Here is a 22,019-nt window from a genome sequence, read left to right as displayed (position 1 = left end):
AACAATAACAAATGCAGTGTTTCCACAGGACTATTATGTTATGCGGAAAGAGAAGGAAGGAAGAGGTGGGGGTGGTGTAGCTCTGCTGGTAAGAAAAGGCTGGGATTTTGAGGAGATGGATATTCAGGGCTGTGAAGGTTTCAGTGACTACATAGCAGGTACTGTAACAAATGGAGGGAAAAAAATTATAGTCGCAGTCATATATAATCCACCACCAAATGACAGAAGACCTAGACAGGAATATGATAGAAACAACATGGCCACCATTAACATAATAGAAAGAGCAGCTTCTGTTGCTAGCAGGAATGGATCTGGACTACTAATTATGGGAGACTTCAACCATGGGAAGATAGATTGGAAGAACAGAGACCCGCATGGAGGACCAGAAACATGGAGAGCTAAGCTGCTGGACGTGGCAACAAGAAACTTTCTAAGCCAGCATACCAAAGAGCCAACAAGAATGAGAGGAGAAGATGAACCAGCAATGCTTGATTTGATATTTACCCTAAATGAATGGGATATAAGGGAAGTTAAGATGGAAGCGCCCTTGGGAATGAGTGACCACAGTGTATTGAACTTTGAGTACCTGGTAGAGCTAGGACTTATCTCCCCCCAAAAAGAACTAGGAATCAAAAGGCTGGCATACCGAAAGGGGAATTATGAACAGATGAGAAGTTTCCTAAGTGAAATACCTTGGGACACAGACCTCAGAGACAAGTCTGTACAGGGTATGATGGACTATGTTACCCAAAAGTGTCAGGAGGCAGTAAACAGGTTCATCCCGGCCCAAAGGGAAAAATCCGAGAAGCAACAGAAGAATCCATGGTATAATAGGGCATGTATGGAAGCGAAGAAACTGAACAAAAAGGCGTGGAGGAACTTCCGGAATAACAGAACACCAGAAAGCAGGAAGAGATACCAGAGAACCAGGAATGAGTACGTCAGGGTGAGAAGAGAAGCAGAGAAAAATTTTGAAAATGATATAGCAAACAAAGCCAAGACCGAACCAAAGCTACTCCACAGTCACATCAGAAGGAAAACAACAGTGAAAGAACAGGTATTGAAACTTAGAACAGGCGAGGACAGGTATACAGAGAATGACAGAGAGGTGTGTGAGGAACTCAACAAGAGGTTCCAGGAGGTCTTCACAATAGAACAGGGTGAGGTCACTGTGCTAGGAGAAAGGGAGGTAAACCAGGCGGCCTTGGAGGAGTTCGAAATTACGAGAGAGGAGGTCAAGAGACACCTGCTGGATCTGGATGTTAGAAAGGCGGTTGGTCCAGATGGGATCTCACCATGGGTACTGAAAGAGTGTGCAGAGGCACTTTGCTTGCCACTCTCCATGGTGTATAGTAAATCACTAGAGACGGGAGACCTACCAGAAATATGGAAGACGGCGAATGTGGTTCCAATATACAAAAAGGGCGACAGACAAGAGGCACTGAACTACAGGCCAGTGTCCTTGACTTGTATACCATGCAAGGTGATGGAGAAGATCGTGAGAAAAAACCTGGTAACACATCTGGAGAGAAGGGACTTCGTGACAAATCGCCAACATGGATTCAGGGAGGGTAAATCTTGCCTTACAGGCTTGATAGAATTCTACGATCAGGTGACACAGATTAAGCAAGAAAGAGAGGGCTGGGCGGACTGCATTTTCTTGGATTGTCGGAAAGCCTTTGACACAGTACCGCATAAGAGGCTGGTACATAAGCTGGAGAGACAGGCAGGTGTAGCTGGTAAGGTGCTCCAGTGGATAAGGGAGTATCTAAGCAATAGGAAGCAGAGAGTTACGGTGAGGGGTGAGACCTCCGATTGGCGTGAAGTCACCAGTGGAGTCCCACAGGGCTCTGTACGCGGTCCTATCTTGTTTCTGATATATGTAAATGATCTCCCGGAGGGTATCGATTCATTTCTCTCAATGTTTGCGGACGATGCTAAAATTATGAGAAGGATTAAAACAGAAGAGGACTGTTTGAGGCTTCAAGAAGACCTAGACAAGCTGAAGGAATGGTCGAACAAATGGTTGTTAGAGTTTAACCCAACCAAATGTAATGTAATGAAGATAGGTGTAGGGAGCAGGAGGCCAGATACAAGGTATCATCTGGGAGAGGAAATTCTTCAGGAGTCAGAGAAGGAAAAAGACTTGGGGGTTGATATCACGCCAGACCTGTCTCCTGCAGCACATATCAAGCGGATAACATCAGCGGCATATGCCAGGCTGGCCAACATACGAACGGCATTCAGAAACTTGTGTAAAGAATCATTCAGAACTTTGTATACCACATATGTCAGGCCAATCCTGGAGTATGCAGCCCCAGCATGGAGTCCATATCTAGTCAAGGATAAGACTAAACTGGAAAAGGTTCAAAGGTTTGCCACCAGACTAGTACCCGAGCTGAGAGGTATGAGCTACGAGGAGAGACTACGGGAATTAAACCTCACTTCGCTGGAAGACAGAAGAGTTAGGGGGGACATGATCACCACATTCAAGATTCTGAAGGGAATTGATAGGGTAGATAAAGACAGTCTATTTAACACAAGGGGAACACGCACAAGGGGACACAGGTGGAAACTGAGTGCCCAAATGAGCCACAGAGATATTAGAAAGAACTTTTTTAGTGTCAGAGTGGTTGACAAATGGAATGCATTAGGGGGTGATGTGGTGGAGGCTCACTCCATACACAGTTTCAAGTGTAGATATGACAGAGCCCGATAGGCTCAGGAATCTGTACACCTGTTGATTGACGGTTGAGAGGCGGGACCAAAGAGCCAGAGCTCAACCCCCGCAAACACAACTAGGTGAGTACAACTAGGTGAGTACACACACACAGGTCAAGCGGGATGGTAAGACAACAGAATGAAGCTGGAGGAGAGGGACTGGACGAGTCATTCATGGAGATGATTGCTAAGGCATGGAAGGAAGTCAGAGGGGAATTGAAGGACCTGAGGGAAACTATATGTAAGCTGCAGATAGAACTAAGTGCAGCATAAGAGGAGATAAAAAGCCTAAAAACAGGCCCTCCTCAGACTCTGGCCCAGGGGACCAACCCCCAGGTGCCAAGAGATGTAGCTATAGCAGGGACCCCTACAATTGGCCCAACCTTTGCTGAAATGCTCAAGAGCCCAGGAGCAATGTCCACAGTCAAGGATGTTGTAATGAAAGCAGTAACCTCACAGGAGGCAGCTAGATGCACAAGCCAGCTAATGGAAAGGAAAAGAGCTGTAGTAGTGGTAGGTGTCGAGGAACAAGAGGGCTCCACAAGGGAGGAAACGAGGACTAAAGACAAAGCTGCAGTGGCAGGGATATTAAAGGAGATAGGAATGGAAGGGGCTGAACGAGACATAGAACAGTTTTTCCGGATTGGCCAGTACAACAGAGAGAACAAAAGATTGATCAAGGTAGTATTCAAGAGCGAGGACATCAAAGAGGACATTCTAGTAAGGAAGAGCAAACTGAGGCATGCAAGGAACTACAAAGAGGTATATGTTCAGAGGGACATGACCAGAGACGAGATAGTAAGGGCAGCAGATGCAAGGAAAAGGCGCAAGGAGAGGGAAGAGAGCCAGGGAACCTCAGCCTCCAACCCAGCAATCCCAGAGGGGAGTGGGGAACCCCAATCCAGCAACCCAGGAACCCCAGGGGGGAATGCAACACCCCAGTCCACCACCCAATAGGGCCCTCCCTACCCCCCAGCACAAACCCTTCCTTGCCCCTGCATAATGCCCATCATGAAACCCAAATCCTCCCCCTCCCCTTACCCCAAGTAGCCCCTGCTTTCCCAGCCACTGGTCTTCTCCCTGCCCCAAGCAGGCCTGAGCAAGACCAAAGCCCTCTATCCCCCACTCCACCTCCCTCCAAACCCCTGTCAACTACACCGCAGGAGGGCGTGCCCTCTCCCCAAGCAATCCCTGCTCCCTCACCCCCAGGACTTCTTCCTGACCCAAGCAGGCCTGAGGAAGACCTAAGCCCTCCACCCCCCACCCCACCTCCCCCTGAACCCCTGGCAAATACCTCACAGGAGGAGGAGCCTACCCAAGTAGCAAGGACCATAGAACAACCTCCTACACTTGTAGGGAGTGTGGGTGAAATTGGATATAAGAAAGTGAGCTTCAAGGTAATGTACTCAAACATTGATGGGATTACCAATAAAGCAAGTGAACTGGCAGAAAGGGTGCAAGAAGAAAACCCTGATGTGATAGGACTAACAGAAACAAAATTGTCAGGAGTCATAACAGATGCTGTGTTTCCAAAGGACTACTATATAGTAAGGAAAGAGAGGGAAGGGAGAGGAGGTGGAGGAGTGGCCCTGCTGATAAGAAAGGACTGGAGTTTTGATGAGATGTAAATTCCGGGCTGTGACGGATTCAGAGATTACATAACAGGAACTATAACAATGGGTGGACCTAAGATAATAGTGACAGTCATTTACAACCCTCCCCTAAATGACAGAAGACCTAGACAGGAGTTTGATAGGAACAACATGGCAACCATTAATATAATAGAGAGAGCAGCTTCAGTTGCCTGCAGGAATGGCTCAAGACTCTTAATCATGGGTGATTTCAACCATGGAAAGATAGACTGGGAGAATGGGGACCCACATGGTGGTGCAGATACGTGGCGAGCTAAACTCTTGGAAGTGGCAACAAGGAATTTTCTGAGCCAGCATGTCAAGGAACCCACAAGAATGAGAGGCAATGATGAACCAGCTAGACTCGACTTAATATTCACCCTGAATGATGAGTCAGAAATAAGGGATGTCAAAGTTGAAGCCCCCATAGGAATGAGTGACCACAGTGTGCTGACCTTTGAGTACTTGGTGGAAGTAGGGATAACCTATCCAAGGATGGGAGTGGAGGGGAAAAGACTGAATTACCGAAGAGGAAAATATGACGAAATGAGGAACTTCCTCAGGGGAATACCATGGGAAACAGAACTTAGAGACAAGAATGTGCAGGTCATGATGGATATTGTCACCCAAAAGTGCCAGGAAGCTGCAGACAGGTTTATCCCCGTCCAAAAGGAGAAAAACGAAAAACAACAGAAAAACCCATGGTTCAACCAGGAATGTAAGGTAGCGAAACAACTGAGTAAAAGAACATGGAGAAACTACAGAAATAACAGAACACCAGAGAGCAGGGAGAGGTACCAGAGGGCCAGAAATGAGTACATCAGAGTGAGGAGGGAAGCAGAGAGACAGTTTGAAAATGACATCGCGAGTAAAGCCAAGACCCAACCAAAGCTGCTCCACAGCCATATCAGGAGGAAAACAGCAGTGAAGGAACAAGTGATGAAGCTGTGGAAAGGGGAGAACAGATACACAGAGAATGACAAGGAGGTGTGTGAAGAACTCAACAAGAGATTCCAGGAGGTCTTCACAATAGAACAAGGAGAAGCCCCTGCACTAAATGAGGAGGCGGCAACCTTGGAAACCTTGGAGGAATTTGACCTCACCAGTGATGAGGTCAAAAGGTGTCTGCTGGAGCTAGATGTGACAAAGGCTGTTGGGCCTGATAGAATCTCACCATGGATACTAAAGGAAGGTGCAGAAGCACTAAGTGTGCCACTCTCTATGGTGTATAACAGGTCACTGGAAACAGGAGACTTACCAGAAAGTTGGAAGACAGCTAACGTGGTCCCAATATACAAAAAGGGTGACAGGCAAGAGGCACTGAATTACAGGCCAGTTTCCTTAACTTGTATACCATGCAAGGTGCTGGAGAAGATCGTGAGGAAAAGGCTCGTAGAGCATCTGGAGGGAAATAACTTTGTAACGCACCACCAACATGGGTTCAGAGATGGTAAATCGTGCCTCACAGGTTTAATAGAATTTTATGACCAGGCAACGAAAATTAGGCAGGAAAGAGAAGGGTGGGCCGACTGCATTTTCCTGGATTGCCAAAAAGCCTTTGACACAGTACCCCATAAAAGGCTGTTAAAAAAGTTGGAGCAACAAGCAGGAGTAAAAGGGAAGGTGCTCCAGTGGATAAGGGAGTACTTAAGCAACAGGAAACAGCGAGTAACGGTGAGGGGGAAGACATCAGAGTGGCGAGATGTCACCAGCGGAGTCCCACAGGGCTCAGTACTTGGACCCATCCTGTTTCTAATATATGTGAACGATCTTCCAGAGGGTATAGACTCATTCCTCTCGATGTTTGCTGATGATGCAAAAATTATGAGAAGAATCAAGACGGATAAAGATAGACAGAGACTACAGGATGACCTGGATAAACTGGAGGAATGGTCTAGAAAATGGCTGCTGAAGTTCAACTCTGGAAAGTGTAAGGTGATGAAATTAGGCGAAGGGAGCAGGAGGCTGAACACAAGGTATCATCTGGGAGGGGAAATCCTGCAGGAATCAAATAGAGAGAAGGATCTGGGGGTTGATATCACACCGAACCTGTCCCCAGAGGCCCACATCAAAAGAATATCATCAGCGGCATATGCTAGACTGGCCAACATAAGAACTGCCTTCAGAAACTTGTGTAAGGAATCTTTCAGAACCCTGTATACCACTTATGTAAGACCAATCCTGGAGTATGCAGCTCCAGCCTGGAGTCCATACCTAGTTAAACACAAGACAAAGTTAGAGAAGATTCAGCGGTATGCCACCTGGCTCGTCCCGGAACTGAGAGGATTGAGCTACGAGGAAAGGCTAAAGGAGCTGAACCTCACATCCCTGGAAAACAGAAGAGTAAGGGGAGACATGATAACCACCTACAAAATTCTCAGGGGAATTGACAGGGTGGACAAAGACAAACTCTTCAGCATGGGTGGGACACGAACAAGGGGACACAGGTGGAAACTTAGTACCCAGATGAGCCAGAGAGACGTTAGAAAGAATTTTGTCAGTGTCAGAGTAGTTAATAAATGGAATGCACTAGGAAGTGATGTGGTGGAGGCTGACTCCATACACAGTTTCAAATGTAGATATGATAGAGCCCAGTAGGCTCAGGAATCTGTACACCAGTTGATTGACAGTTGAGAGGCGGGACCAAAGAGCCAAAGCTCAACCCCCGCAAGCACAATTAGGTGAGTACAATTAGGTGAGTACACACACACACACACACACACATTTGTGTGTGTGTGTGTGTGACACACAGGAAAAGTGCAAGCACACACAGCCCAACAGGAAAAAACAGAGAAGCAAAGGAATAATCCGTGGTTTAATAAGGAATGTATGAAAGCAAAGGAGCTGAACAAAAGTGCATGGAGGAACTTCCGTAATAACTGAACACCAGAAAGTAGAGTGAGATACCAGAGAACCAGGAACGAGTACGTCAGTGTGAGAAGAGCAGCTGAGAAAAGGTATGAAAATGATATAGCTAATAAAGCCAAGACCAAACCAAAGCTACTACACAGTCACATCAGGAGGAAGACAACAGTGAAGGAACAGGTGATGAAACTTAGGGTAGGCGAGGACAGGTACACAGAGAATGACAAAGAGGCGTGTGAAGAACTCAACAAAAGGTTCCAGGAGGTCTTTACAATAGAACAGGGAGATGTCGCGGCGCTAGAAGAGGTGGCAGCAAACCAGGTGACCTTAGATAGGTTCGAAATTACAAGAGATGAGGTCAAGAAGCTCCTATTGGAGCTGGATGTGAGAAAAGCTGTTGGGCCGGCTGGAATCTCGCCATGGGTATTGAAAGAGTATGCAGGAGCACTTTGCCTACCACTCTCCATAGTGTATAGTAGGTCACTGGAAACGGGGGACCTACCAGAAATATGGAATACTGCTAATGTAGTACCAATATACAAAAAGGGTGACAGACAAGAGGCACTGAACTACAGGCCAGTGTCCTTAACTTGTATACCATGCAAGGTGATGGAGAAGATTGTGAGAAAAAACTTAGTAACACATCTGGAGAAGAGACTTCGTGACAACCCATCAACATGGGTTCAGGGAGGGTAAATCTTGCCTTACAGGATTGATAGAATTCGACGATCAGGTGACAAAGATTAAACAAGAAAGAGAAGGGTGGTCGGACTGCATTTTTTTGGACTGTCGGAAAGCCTTTGACACAGTACCCCATAAAAGGTTGATACATAAGCTGGAGAAACAGGCAGGAGTAACTGGTAGGGCGCTCCAGTGGATAAGGGAGTACCTAAGCAATAGGAAGCAGAGAGTTATAATGAGGGGTGAGACCTCAGACTGGCGTGAAGTCACCAGTGGAGTCCCGCAGGGCTCTGTACTTGGACCTATCCTGTTTCTGATATACGTAAATGATCTCCCAGAGGGTATAGACTCATTCCTCTCAATGTTTGATGACGACGTCAAAATTATGAGGATTAAGACAGAGGAGGACAGCTTGAGGCTGCAAGGAGACCTGGACAAACTGCAAGAATGGTCGAACAAATGGCTGTTAGAGTTCAATCCAAGCAAATGTAATGTAATGAAGATAGGGGTAGGAAGCAGGAGACCAGAAACAAGGTATCACTTGAGAGATGAAATACTTCAAGAGTCCGAGAGAGAGAAAGACCTGGGGGTTGATATCACGCCAGACCTGTCCCCTGAAGCTCATATCAAGAGCATAACAGCAGCAGCATATGCCAGGTTGGCTAACATAAGAACGGCCTTTAGAAACTTGTGTAAGGAATCTTTCAGACCGTTATATACCACATATGTCAGACCAATCCTGGAGTATGCGGCACCAGCATGGAGTCCATATCTAGTCAAGCATAAGATTAAAATGGAAAAGGTTCAAAGGTTTGCCACCAGACTAGTACCCGAGCTGAGAGGTATGAGCTACGAGGAGAGACTACGGGAATTAAACCTCACTTCGTTGGAAGACAGAAGACTTAGGGGGGACATGATCACCACATTCAAGATCCTCAAGGGAATCGACAGGGTTGATAAAGACAGGCTGTTTAACACAAGGGGCACACGCACTAGGGGACACAGGTGGAAACTGAGTGCCCAAATGAGCCACAGAGATATTAGAAAGAACTTTTTTAGTGTCAGAGTGGTTGACAAATGGAATGCATTAGGAAGTGATGTGGCGGAGGCTGACTCCATACACAGTTTCAAGTGTAGATATGATAGAGCCCAATAGGCCCAGGAACCTGTACACCCATTGATTGACAGTTGAGATGCGGGACCAAAGAGCCAGAGCTCAACGCACTCACGCACGCACGCACGCACGCACGCACCCACCCACCCACACACACCCACACACACACACACACACACACACACACACACACACACAAACACACACACACACACACACACACACACACACACACACACACAAACACACACACACACACACACACACACACACACACACACACACACACACACACACACACACTTGTGTGTGTGTGTGACACACAGGAAAAGTGCAAGCACACACAGCCCGACAGAAAAAAAACAGAGAAGCAAAGGAAGAATCCAAGGTTTAATAAGGAATGTATGAAAGCAAAGGAGCTGAACAAAAGGGCATGGAGAAACTTCCGTAATAACAGAACACCAGAAAGTAGAGTGAGATACCAGAGAACCAGGAACGAGTACGTCAGTGTGAGAAGAGCAGCTGAGAAAAGGTATGAAAATGATATAGCTAATAGAAGGAAAGACCGAACGAACCAAGACCGAACCAAAGCTATTACGCAGTCACAACAGGAGGAAGACAACAGTGAAGGAACAGGTGATGAAACTTAGGGTGGGCGAGGACAGGTACACAGAGAATGACAAAGAGGTGTGTGAAGAACTCAACAAAAGGTTCCAGGAGGTCTTTACAATAGAACAGGGAGATGTCGCGGCGCTAGAAGAGGTGGCAGCAAACCAGGTGACCTTAGATAGGTTCGAAATTACAAGAGATGAGGTCAAGAAGCTCCTATTGGAGCTGGATGTGAGAAAAGCTGTTGGGCCGGCTGGAATCTCGCCATGGGTATTGAAAGAGTGTGCAGGAGCACTTTGCCTACCACTCTCCATAGTGTATAGTAGGTCACTGAAACGGGGGACTTACCAGAAATATGGAAGACTGCTAATGTAGTACCAATATACAAAAAGGGTGACAGACAAGAGGCACTGAACTATAAAGTTGATAAAGGCCAGTGTCCTTAACTTGTATACCATGCAAGGTGATGGAGAAGATTGTGAGAAAAAACCTAGTAACACATCTGGAGAGAAGAGACTTCGTGACAACCCATCAACATGGGTTCAGGGAGGTAAAACTTGTCTTACAGGATTGATAGAATTCGACGATCAAGTGACAAAGATTAAATAAGAAAGAGAAGGGTGGGCGGACTGCATTTTTTTGGACTGTCGGAAAGCCTTTGACACAGTACCCCATAAAAGGTTGATGCATAAGCTGGAGAAACAGGCAGGAATAACTGGTAGGGCGCTCCAGTGGATCAGGGAGTACCTAAACAATAGGATGCAGAGAGTTATAGTGAGGGGTGAGACCTCAGACTGGCGTGAAGTCACCAGTGGAGTCCCACAGGGCTCTGTACTTGGCCCTATCCTGTTTCTGACATACGTAAATGATCTCCCAGAGGGTATAGACTCATTCCTCTCAATGTTTGCTGACGACGCCAAAATTATGAGAAGGATTAAGACAGAGGAGGACAGCTTGAGGCTGCAAGAAGACCTGGACAAGCTGCAGGAATGGTCGCACAAATGGCTGTTAGAGTTCAATCCAAGCAAATGTAATGTAATGAAGATAGGGGTAGGAAGCAGGAGACCAGATACAAGGTATCACTTGGGAGATGAAATACTTCAAGAGTCCGAGAGAGAGAAAGACCTGGAGGTTGATATCACGCCAGACCTGTCCCCTGAAGCTCATATCAAGAGCATAACAGCAGCAGCATATGCCAGGGTGGCTAACATAAGAACGGCCTTTAGAAACTTGTGTAAGGAATCTTTCAGAACGTTATATACCACATATGTCAGACCAATCCTGGAGTATGCGGCACCAGCATGGAGTCCATATCTAGTCAAGCATAAGACTAAAATGGAAAAGGTTCAAAGGTTTGCCAACAGACTAATACCCGAGCTGAGAGGTATGAGCTACGAGAAGAGACTACGGGAATTAAACCTTACTTCGTTGGAAGACAGAAGACTTAGGGGGGACATGATCACCACATTCAAGATCCTCAAGGGAATCGACAGGGTTGATAAAGACAGGCTGTTTAACACAAGGGGCACACGCACTAGGGGACACAGGTGGAAACTGAGTGCCCAAATCAGCCACAGAGATATTAGAAAGAACTTTTTTAGTGTCAGATTGGTTGACAAATGGAATGCATTGGGAAGCGATGTGGTGGAGGCTGACTCCATATACAGTTTCAAGTGTAGATATGATAGAGCCCAATAGGCTCAGGAACCTGTACAACTGTTGATTAACAGTTGAGAGGCGGGACGAAAGAGCCAGAGCTCAACGCACGCACGCACCCACACACACACACACTGGAAAGGCGAAGCGTTAGGGGTGACATGATAGAGGTTTACAAGTGGATGAATGGACATAACAGGGGGATATTAATAGGGTATTAAAAATATCAACATAAAACAGAACACGAAACAATGGGTATAAATTGGATAAGTTTAGATTTAGGAAAGACTTGGGTAAATACTGGTTCAGTAACAGGGTTGTTGATTTGTGGAACCAATTACCGCGTAACGTGGTGGAGGTGGGGTCCCTTGATTGTTTCAAGCGCAGGTTGGACAAGTATATGAGTGGGATTGGGTGGTTATAGATAGGAGCTGCCTCGAATGGGCCAATAGGCCTTCTGCAGTTACCTTTGTTCTTATATTCTTATGTTCTATTCCATTCTATGCTAAATCTGATTTCTTTGTGATCACTGTTCCCTAGCTCACTTCCTATTTCGATGTCATTAATTTGTGTTTCCCTGTTAGTTAACACTAATTCTAAAATATTATTTTCCCGCGTTGATTCTTTAACGTGTTGCGTAAGAAAGCAATCGTCAATTACACTTCACTTCATCTAGGGCCGGAAACACTTCATCCGGCCCTGGAGATTTGTTTGGTTTTAGTTTTACTATTTGTTTAATTACATCCTCCCTGGTAAATGCTAAACTAGTCAACCTGTCCTTGTCACCACCCACATAGACTTGTTCGACTGAAGGCATAGAGTTAAGTTCTTCATTAGTAAATACAGAGATAAAAGATTTAATAAAAATACTACTTATCTCTTCTTCAGTAACATTACAACATTAACATTAACTTAACTCTTCTCAGTTAACTGACCTGTCTCGGTTTTTAATGGACCTATCCTGTCCCTCACCTTTGTTCGATATAACTGAAAAAAACTTTTAGGATTTGCCTTTGCTTGGCCTGCTATACGAACTTCATAGTTTCTTTTTGCTCTCCTTATCTCTTTTTTAACATTTCTAACCAGTTGTGCGAATTCTTGTTCAAAACTGACTTCCCCATTCTTAATCCCTTTGTACCAAGCTCTCTTTCTACGTATAAGGTTTTCAGATCCTTTGTTATCCATTTCGGGACATTTGTGTTTGATCTATTCAATTTGTGAGGCATAGTACTTTCCTGTGCTTTGCGTAGAATATTTGTAATTAAGTTAAGAGCATAAGAACAAAGGCAACCGCAGAAGGCCCATTGGCCACGAGGCAGCTCCTATCTATAACCTCCCAATCCCACTCATATACATGTCCAACCCGCGCTTGAAACAATCGAGGGACCCCACTTCCACCACGTTACGCGGCAATTGGTTCCACAAATCAACAAATCAAAAGCTGTTTTATACCTCTGAATCAGTCTTCACTCCTAACTCGACCAACAACATTTCCTCCGGTGCTAATACAAATAATGGGATTATTTCCATTTCCAGCCATAATATTATTCATGTTGTTTATAATGTCACCAATTCCAGCTCCGGGATGGCAAACCTTTAACCCGTTCCCCCTATTTCTAGCACAAAATGTTTTGTCTTAGTACCTCACCTGGGAATCTCCCACAACCAAAATTTGCTTAGATGCCTCCTTAACTTTCTGAGCACCTTGAGGGGCTTGTGCTTCATTGCTCTTCTTTGATTTCCTTTTCGAGTGAACTGCAGGCTCACCACAGCACTCGTCTTCCACCACGGCAAATGAATTTGTAGTCGTTAGGGCGTCTGTAGGCGGCCTTGTCAAGCTCTTCTTAAGACCCCTGTCCTTTACGACTTTCCACGAAGAGGTCTTTTTAATATTGGCCTCCTCCTTCGTTTCTTCTTGATGTTATTTCAGCTGTCGTACCTCCTCGACATAATTCTGTCGTACGGAGATATTTCTCTCTCTGCTCTCAGAATTCCATCTAGATTTATCAGTTCCTTCAATAATCCTTACATTATTGCTATAATAATATTACTACAGTTATTACTACCTATTATTACTATGTTATTCGAGATGAAGATGCATGGTATTTGCAGTTATTGATTCAAGTAACTTTCCCACAATCGACGTTTAGATAATTTGCCGATAGTTGGACGCAATTGATCTATCTTCTTTCTTGAAAATTGGTACCAAATTAGCAACTTTCCACGACTCTGAAACTCTGCCTGACTCTAATGATTTATTAAATATGGTAGACAATGCTCGCAAAACTCCTTTTCGCATTCGTTAGACATACTGCTAAACGTACTCGAATATGTGAAAGTTGTGGGTCAATATATGTGGAAATCCAGTCACAAAAAAATACCACCTTCCCCCACAAATATATATAGATATGTTAATGACAGCCTTGATGTTACCTTGAGACGATTTCAGGGCTTTGCGTCCTCGCGGCCCAGTCCCCGACCAGGTGTTCTCTTTGCTGGACTGGTCAACCATAGAGTTTGAAACCTGTAAATAAATCGGCCAAAACAAATAACAGTCACTACTTCTGCCACCTGTGGCTTAATAACATGTTGACCCATTTCGTTCCAACTTCTCATGCTTAGTGCCGGATATACATTCTCCAAGATGTAGAAGTCACAACAATATCCGCATAAAAAATAAAGGAGAAAAATGTAGTTGTCAACTTTCAGACAAAGAGATATAACAAATATTGCAATTGAGCAATGTATTTATATGATATATAAAAAATACTGCATAAGTTTAGTACACTGGTTTTAGTCTTATAATAACATTATCTTGGTGGTGGATGTAGATGCAGAATGTTCACTAGTGTTTCTCTGTGGCGACTTTTGATATTTGCATGTATTTTCTACTTGATTTGCTGCTTAATCTGTGAAAAACTTGAAGGTATTTTAGCCTGTACCGCCAGCAATCAAAGACAGCATTCAGAGATCCTTTCAGAAAAACCTACAGTGTAGAACAAGCTCATGGATGGATAATGTAGTCAAGATTGTAGAGAAATTGGACCTGAAATGGACCATTTAAAACAAAGGGGAAGATAGACCATATCCATACTTTCGATAGCCTCCTCCATGGGAAGAATCGAATCTAAAGATAATCATTGAAAGATTACCAGTTAAAAAATCAGCATGTGACCCCGCAGAGGCTCAAGGAAGTAATAGAGCAACAAATGGAAAATATCTCTAACTCTACAACGACTCACATCTTCACAGACGGATCAGTTGATCAAGGAAAAGGTTCTGCTGGGGCAGCAGTTTACACTACCAACCATAAAGCTTACTGGAGCATGAATGGTGCTCAACATTGCAAACAGAATTATATGGCCTGAAGGAGGCAATAAACTATACAATTGAGAATAATTTACATGTCATACAGACTCTAAATCTTCGCTCCAGGCATTGTTATCCAGTGAGCACAGAGAAAATATACAACTCCTCACAGAAATTCAACATATAGGAAAAGAAGCCCATAATCGAGGGCTGTCAATCACCCTAAATTGGATACCAAGTCACATTGGCATAGATGGTAATGAAAAGGCAGACCCACTAGCAAAAACTGCCGCTGCTCTACCTGTTGTAAAGGTTCAAATACCTCCAAGTTTCTCACAGATAAAGGAGCAAATCAAGAAGAAAATATTCTCAACTAACAAAAGTCGCCACAGAGCCAAAGAAGCGGAAGGAAGATCCACTGCGATATGGTACGAACAAGCCACTGGTTACTCCTCTTTCAAGCCTGGCAAAAAGATATCCAGAGACATTGCAGTAGCCATAGACAGACTCAGACTTGGTTACAAGTGCTGCTGGCACTTGTAGCCAATAGTTAAAGAGTGTCACATCTGTGAAACAGAAGCAGAGGCGCCACTATTACACTACTTACTGGAATGTGAGGCTACTGAAGCCCTGCTCAAACTCAATATTAATCCAACGACAGCAGCTGCATTAGATGCACAATCCACCGCGACTACAATGATTAGAAAAGGCGTTGAGGAATGGGACTTCTGCATCTACATTCGCCACCAAGATAATGTTAATGAAATAAGATTAAAACCAGTGCACTAAAACAGAAGCGATAAATAAGTAAGGAAAAAGGAGAAATCCCCTCCTCCATTTCAAACTTGGACCCTAATATCACAGAAGCAAGGTTATCAGGTATAACCAAACTCTATTACGGGCTCACCATAGCCCGTGCTACATGGACACTTTGTCCTGAGAAGCTAAATCTGAAACAACAACAACGGTAAAGCAGTGGCAGTTTTTGCTAGTAAGTCTGCCCTTTCATTACCATCTATACCAATGTGACTTGTACTCCAATTTAGGGTAATTGACAGCTCAAGATGTACGATTTCTGTGATGAATTGTATATGATTTCTATGCTAGCTGGATAACAATGCCTGGAGAGTCGACATGCATGATGACATGATGTAAATTATTCTCAATTGTATAATTTATTGCCTTTTTCAGGGTATATTATTCTGTTTGCAAAGTTGAACACCCACTATTCATGCTCCAGTAACTTCATGGGTGTAAGTGTAAACTGCTAAACAAGCAGAACTTCATTCTTAATCAACTGATCCATCTGTGAAGATGTGTGTAGTTGCAAATCTTGAGATGGTATCCGTTTGTTGTTCTTTGACAGTTTTGAGCCTCTGCGAAGCAAACTTGTCTTAGTCTTGTTTCAATAACGTTATAAAGTCACAATAACGTGGCTGAAATATGTTGACCAAACCACACACTAGAAATATAAGGGAAGACGACGTTTCGGTCCGTCCTGGATCATTCACACAATCGACTAGTGTGTGTGGTTTGGTCAATATTAATAACGTTATTGTGGTGGCGGATATGGAAGCAGTGTTCACTAGTGTTATCCATTCTTCAACTGCCTTTCTAACTATTGTAGTTGCTGTGGATTTTACATCTAATCCAGCTGCTGTCGTTGGATGAATGTTGAGTTTGTTGCGCAGGGCTGCAGTTGCTTCACATTCCAATAAGTAAAATAACATATTTTCTTGCATCATTGAGGTTAACCAATAGACAAATTTAAAAAAAATATATTACAGTTTATTATTTAAAGTTTATTACACAAAAACTTTATAAAATTATCAATAGCCAATTTCTAGTCAGGAGTTACCAGGCACCACACTCAATATCCGGATCATTGCCATTATATACCTTATTCCTGGTACCCCGCCTACCAAACCATCTCTCGTGGTTGCTGTCAATGTAGCCAAAGCGTTCGTCACTACTTACATCACGCTCGCCTCTACCATTTCCACCACGTTCGACATCTCTATTACTGTAATTAATGAATTTTCTGCCTTTGTATGCACTCCGTTTGTTAGTACGATCGCCAAGACGGTAGCCAGTGCGGTCTTTTCCACGATAGCCACTTCTGTAGACTCTGTTGTAGTCAAGCCGATCTTTTGTCGCCACTACCTAAATATCGGGAAGATAATACAACTCATTAATTACTATATTTCATAGTAGAACAACAAATACATGGATAATGACATCACTAGATACATTAATGTGAAAATGTTCAAAGCTAAGAAGTCAACCTTTCCATAAGAGAAAACTTGCAAAGAAAATCTAATGTCATGACATACCAGCTGATCCGCCATCCATGGTGATTCCTATTGGTCGGCCATGAAAACGAAAACCATTGTACTGCTTGAGAGCTTGAAGTGCATCTGCTTCTCGGGCAAAGACAATATACGCTGTACCTAATGACTTTCCCAAGTTATCATTGTTAACTGCTGCATTTATAATGGTTCCAAATTCAGCAAACAGCTCCTGAAAAAGATTGAAGATTCTGTATTGGAGAACAAGTACATATTTAAAAACAGGTTGAGAATAGCTTGAGTTACACCACCTTATTGTTGTGCGTTTTACACGCACTACACTACAATAATAATAATGAACTACAATACAATAATAATATGAACTAATATTTCAAGTTCATATTAGAGTTAACTGATGCGCTAGAAATCCTATTACTGCAGAATTCTCTCATAACTTTCTTTCATCCATATTCAATATTCTTTGACTCACATAAATTTCTATGTCTGTTACTGTATATCGCAGGTTAGATATGAGGACTTTGGCCGATTCACCCAACTTATGATTGCGGAATCCTTCCCTCTTGTGCATGGTGTTGCTCCTTCTGCAATTGTCCTATAAAACGTGATTTTTTTAATATATAACATGGTTTCATCGAGTAAGACTTCTTAAAAACTCAATGAAAAATGATTTAGACAAAAATAGGAATCATTCAAGCAGAACTAGTAATATAAGTTAACGTTCCTCTAATCCGGAATATTATGCCTCTGATTCACTAACTCAGATACAGTTAACATATTAAGAATCATAAAAACTCCATCATTAGAAATGATTGAAATAGGTTACTTTACATTTTGTAGTTATTAGTTGAAATTTAATGTTTACTAATTATCTCAGATTAATATAAGGAAAGCGTGACTTACTTTGTCTGTCATATCCTTGCATTGACTTGCCACAACCACAGTGCTCAAAACAGACATCCTCTGAGGATCTTCTGAACGGTCTCGACATGTTCTTGAACCAACCATATTCATTCGAGTCTTAATATAGTCTTCCAGGCTCATATCAATATCAGCTGCCATGTTTGGAGGTAGAAATGACAGGATGTATCCTTAACTGAATGGATAACCAACACACTATCTTCTAGCCAGTTTACACACAGTCCGATCGACGTTTTTCTGCCAGATTTTCAGATCTATTTATGTTAAAACACCTCACCTCTACATGTACCTGACGAAATGAAAATAAACAAATCCACAAGGGCCGTGACGAGTATTCGAACCTGCGTCCGGGAGCATCCCAGACACTGCCTTAATCGACTGATGTATCACGTTAGTGTGATTTCTGTGTGAAATGGAAATATTTATGAAATCATCATCGGTTGCAGTCAATTGTATTGGTTTACCGGTTCACCATAGCCCGTGCTACATAGAAATTTTAGTTACTAAATTAGAAAAAAGTTCCTTTTAGAGTATATCAATCTAAAACAACAATAACAACTTGCAATGAAGAAAATCGATAATAAGAACATAAGAACAAAGGTAACGGCAGAAGGCCTATTGGCCCATACGATACAGCTCCTATTTATAACCACCCAATCCCATTCATATACATGTCCAACCCACGCTTGAAAAAATCGAGGGACTCCATCTCCACCACGTTATGCGGTAATTGAGTCCACAAATCAACAACCCTGTTACCGAATCAGTATTTACTCAAGTCTTTCCTAAATCTAAACTTATCCAATTTATACCCATTGTTTCGTGTTCTGTCTTGTGTTGATACTATTAATAGACTATTATTATCCCCCTTGTTATGTTCACTTATCCACTTGTAAACCTCTATCATGTCACCCTTAACTCTTCGCCTTTCCAGTGAATACAATTTAGGCTTTGGTAATCTTTCTTCATATGAAAGATTTCTAATTTGGGGAATTAACTTTGTCATCCTACGCTGGACATGTTCAAGTGAATTTATATTCATTCTATAGTGAGGCGACCAAAACTGAACATAAGAACATAGGAAAAAAGGTAATTGCAGAAGGCCTATTGGCCCATACGAGACCACCTATCTATAACCACCCAATCCCACTCTTATACATCACCAGCCCCACGCTTGATATAATCGAGGGACCCCACCTCCACCACGTTATGTGGTAATTGGTTCCACAAATCAACAACCCTGTTACCGAACCAGTATTTACCCAAATCTTTCCCAAATTGTGTTGATAAGTCTTTCCGTAGTAACATTATTATAGCAATAATGGAAGAATTGATGAATCTAGTTGGAACTCTGAGAGCTGAGATGGATTCCCTACTTGAGGTGGTAAGACAGCTGAAACATAAGAACATAAGAACAAAGGCAACTGCAGAAGGCCTATTGGCCCATACGAGGCAGCTCCTATTTATAACCACCCAATCCCACTCATATACTTGTCCAACCCGCGCTTGAAACAATCGAGGGACCCCACCTCCAGCACGGTATGCGGTAATTGGTTCCACAAATCAACAACCCTGTTACTGAACCAGTATTTACCCAAGTCTTTCCTAAATCTAAACTTATCCAATTTACACCCATTGTTTCGTGTTCTGTCTTGTGTTAATACTTTCAATACCCTATTAATATCCCCTTTGTTATGTCTATTCACCCACTTGTAAACCTCTATCATGTCACCCCTAACTCTTCGCCTTTCCAGTGAATGCAACTTAAGCTTTATTAATCTTTCTTCATATGAAAGATTTCTAATTTGGGGAATTAACTTAGTCATCCTACGCTGGACACGTTCAAGTGAATTTATATATATTCTATAGTACGGCGACCAAAACTGGACTGCATAATCTAAATGGGGCCTAACCAGAGCAAGATATAGCTGAAGAACCACACCAGGTGTCATGTTACTAACGCTTCGATTAACAAATCCCAGTGTCCTATTCACCTTATTACGAACATTCATGCATTGATCCTTTTGTTTTAAATTCTTACTAATCATAACTCCCAGATGCCTTTCGCAATCCGACTTCGCAATCTCAACACCATCTAGCTCGTATCTTGTAACTCTATCATCATTACCTAGCCGCAAAACTTTACATTTATTAGAATTAAACTGCATCTGCCAGTCTTTTGACCATTTTAAAACCCTATTTAGATCAACTTGAAGTGATAGCGAGTCTTCTTTCGTGTTAATTTCCCTACCGATTTTTGTATCATTTCAAACTCAAATATCATCGATTTGCTACTCAAACCTGAATCTAAATCATTTATATATATTATAAACAACAGAAGTGCCAGGACAGAGCCCTGAGGTGCTCCACTAACAACATTAACCCAATCTGACTTAAACCCATTTATACTAACTCTTTGTTTCCTTTGGAATAGCCATACCCTAATCCAACTTAATATAGCTCCCCAAATACCATGAGCTTCTATTTTTGTAATTAGTCTTTCATGTGGCACTGTATCAAAAGCTTTGCTAATGTCAAGGTACACAACATCACAATCCTTACCACTATCAACTGCCTCAACTATGCTGGAGTAAAAAGTTAGCAAATTTGTTAAACATGAACGGCCATTTGTAGAACCATGTTGCGACTCATTTATTAATTTATGTTTTTCAAGATGCAGATGAATTGTATTTGCAATTATTGATTCAAGTAACTTCCCCACAATAGACGTTAGGCCGATAGTTTGACGCAAGTGATCTATCTCCTTTCTTAAAAATTGGTAACACATTAGCTACCTTCCATGGCCGATAGTTTGACGCAAGTGATCTATCTCCTTTCTTAAAAATTGGTAACACATTAGCTACCTTCCATGACTCTGGCACTCTGCCTAACTCTATTGATTTATTAAATATGGTAGACAGTGGCTCGGAAAGCTCCTCTTTGCATTCTTTAAGCACCCTGGCAAATACTTCATCCGGCCCTGGGGATTTGTTTGGTTTTAGTTTTACTATTTGTTTAATTACATCCTCCCTGGTAACTGCTAAACTAGTCAACCTGTCTTCATCCCCACCCACATATAATTGTTCAGCTGAAGGCATATTGTTAAGTTCTTCTTTAGTAAATACAGATATAAAACATTTGTTAAAAATACTACTCATCTCTTCTTCATTAGCATTACAACATTAACATTAACTTAACTCTTCTCCGTTAACTGACCTGTCTCGATTTTTAATGGACCTATCCTGTCCCTAACCTTTGTTCGATATAACTGAAAAAAACTTTAGGATTTGCCTTTGCTTGGCCTCCTATACGAACTTCATAGTTTCTTTTTGCTCTCCTTATCTCTTTTTTAACATTTCTAACCAGTTGTGCGAATTCTTGTTCAAAACTGACTTCCCCATTCTTAATCCCTTTGTACCAAGCTCTCTTTCTACGTATAAGGTTTTTCAGATCCTTTGTTATTCATTTCGGGACATTTGTGTTTGATCTATTCAATTTGTGAGGCATAGTACTTTCCTGTGCTTTGCGTAAAATATTTGTAATTAAGTTAAGAGCATAAGAACAAAGGCAACCGCAGAAGGCCCATTGGCCACGAGGCAGCTCCTATCTATAACCACCCAATCCCACTCATATATATGTCCAACCCGCGCCTGAAACAATCGAGGGACCCTAATTCCACCACGTTATGCGGCAATTGGTTCCACAAATCAAAAGCTGTTTTATACCTCTGAATCAGTCTTCACTCCTAACTCGACCAACAACATTTCCTCAGGTGCTAATACAAATAATGGGATTATTTCCATTTCCAGCCATAATATCATTCATGTTGTTTATAATGTCACCAATTCCAGCTCCGGGATAGCAAACCCTTAACCTGTTCCCCCTATTTCTAGCACAAAACGTTTTGTCTAAGTACCTCACCTGGGAATCTCCCACAACCAAAATTTGCTTAGATGCCTCCTTAACTTTCTGAGCACGTTGAGGGGCTTGTGCTTCATTGCTCTTCTTTGATTTCCTTTTCGAGTGAACTGCAGGCTCACCACAGCACTCGTCTTCCACCACGGCAAATGAATTTGTAGTCGTAAGGGCGTCTGTAGGCAGCCTTGTCAAGGTCTTCTTAAGACCCTTGTCCTTTACGACTTTCCACGACGAGGTCTTTTTAATATTGGCCTCCTCCTTCGTTTCTTCTTGATGTTATTTCAGCTG

At 42.7% G+C, this 22,019-nt stretch overlaps 2 protein-coding genes across 2 annotated transcripts in view; one reads left to right on the top strand and one right to left on the bottom strand.

Moving 5' to 3' along the window:
• Nucleotides 1-15,375, top strand: part of LOC123757642 (uncharacterized) — a 36,449-nt gene extending 21,074 nt beyond the window's left edge. The window contains exon 4 of the mRNA XM_069327545.1: nucleotides 15,164-15,375. Within this exon, the coding sequence (XP_069183646.1) occupies nucleotides 15,164-15,375 (212 nt within the window). The remainder of the gene's footprint in view (nucleotides 1-15,163) is intronic.
• A 129-nt stretch (nucleotides 15,376-15,504) lies between these two features.
• Nucleotides 15,505-17,954, bottom strand: LOC138366488 (aly/REF export factor 2-like). Its single transcript, XM_069327544.1, has 4 exons — nucleotides 17,796-17,954; nucleotides 17,365-17,487; nucleotides 16,920-17,106; nucleotides 15,505-15,536 (listed from the first exon to the last, which is right to left on the bottom strand). Exons 1-4 carry the CDS (start codon nucleotides 17,952-17,954, stop codon nucleotides 15,505-15,507), a joined length of 501 nt encoding a protein of 166 aa, XP_069183645.1.
• Nucleotides 17,955-22,019: the final 4,065 nt, after the last annotated feature.

The sequence above is a fragment of the Procambarus clarkii genome, chromosome 19, assembly GCF_040958095.1.
Source record: "Procambarus clarkii isolate CNS0578487 chromosome 19, FALCON_Pclarkii_2.0, whole genome shotgun sequence".
NCBI lineage: Eukaryota > Metazoa > Arthropoda > Malacostraca > Decapoda > Cambaridae > Procambarus > Procambarus clarkii.
Note: the sequence above shows the minus strand (reverse complement) of the source record. Positions and strands in the feature narration are given on the sequence as shown.

What these genes read in the sequence shown, in the direction of transcription:
- LOC138366488 (XM_069327544.1), bottom strand. Translation starts at nt 17,954, where the DNA reads ATGGCAGCTGATATTGATATGAGCCTGGAAGACTATATTAAGACTCGA. An exon ending in TAACAGACATAGAAATTTAT is followed by an intron (nt 17,107 to 17,364) that starts GTGAGTCAAAGA and finishes AATCTTTTTCAG; the next exon opens with GAGCTGTTTGCTGAATTTGG. An exon ending in CATGGATGGCGGATCAGCTG is followed by an intron (nt 15,537 to 16,919) that starts GTATGTCATGAC and finishes TTGTTGTTTCAG; the next exon opens with ATTTAGCTTCTCAGGACAAA.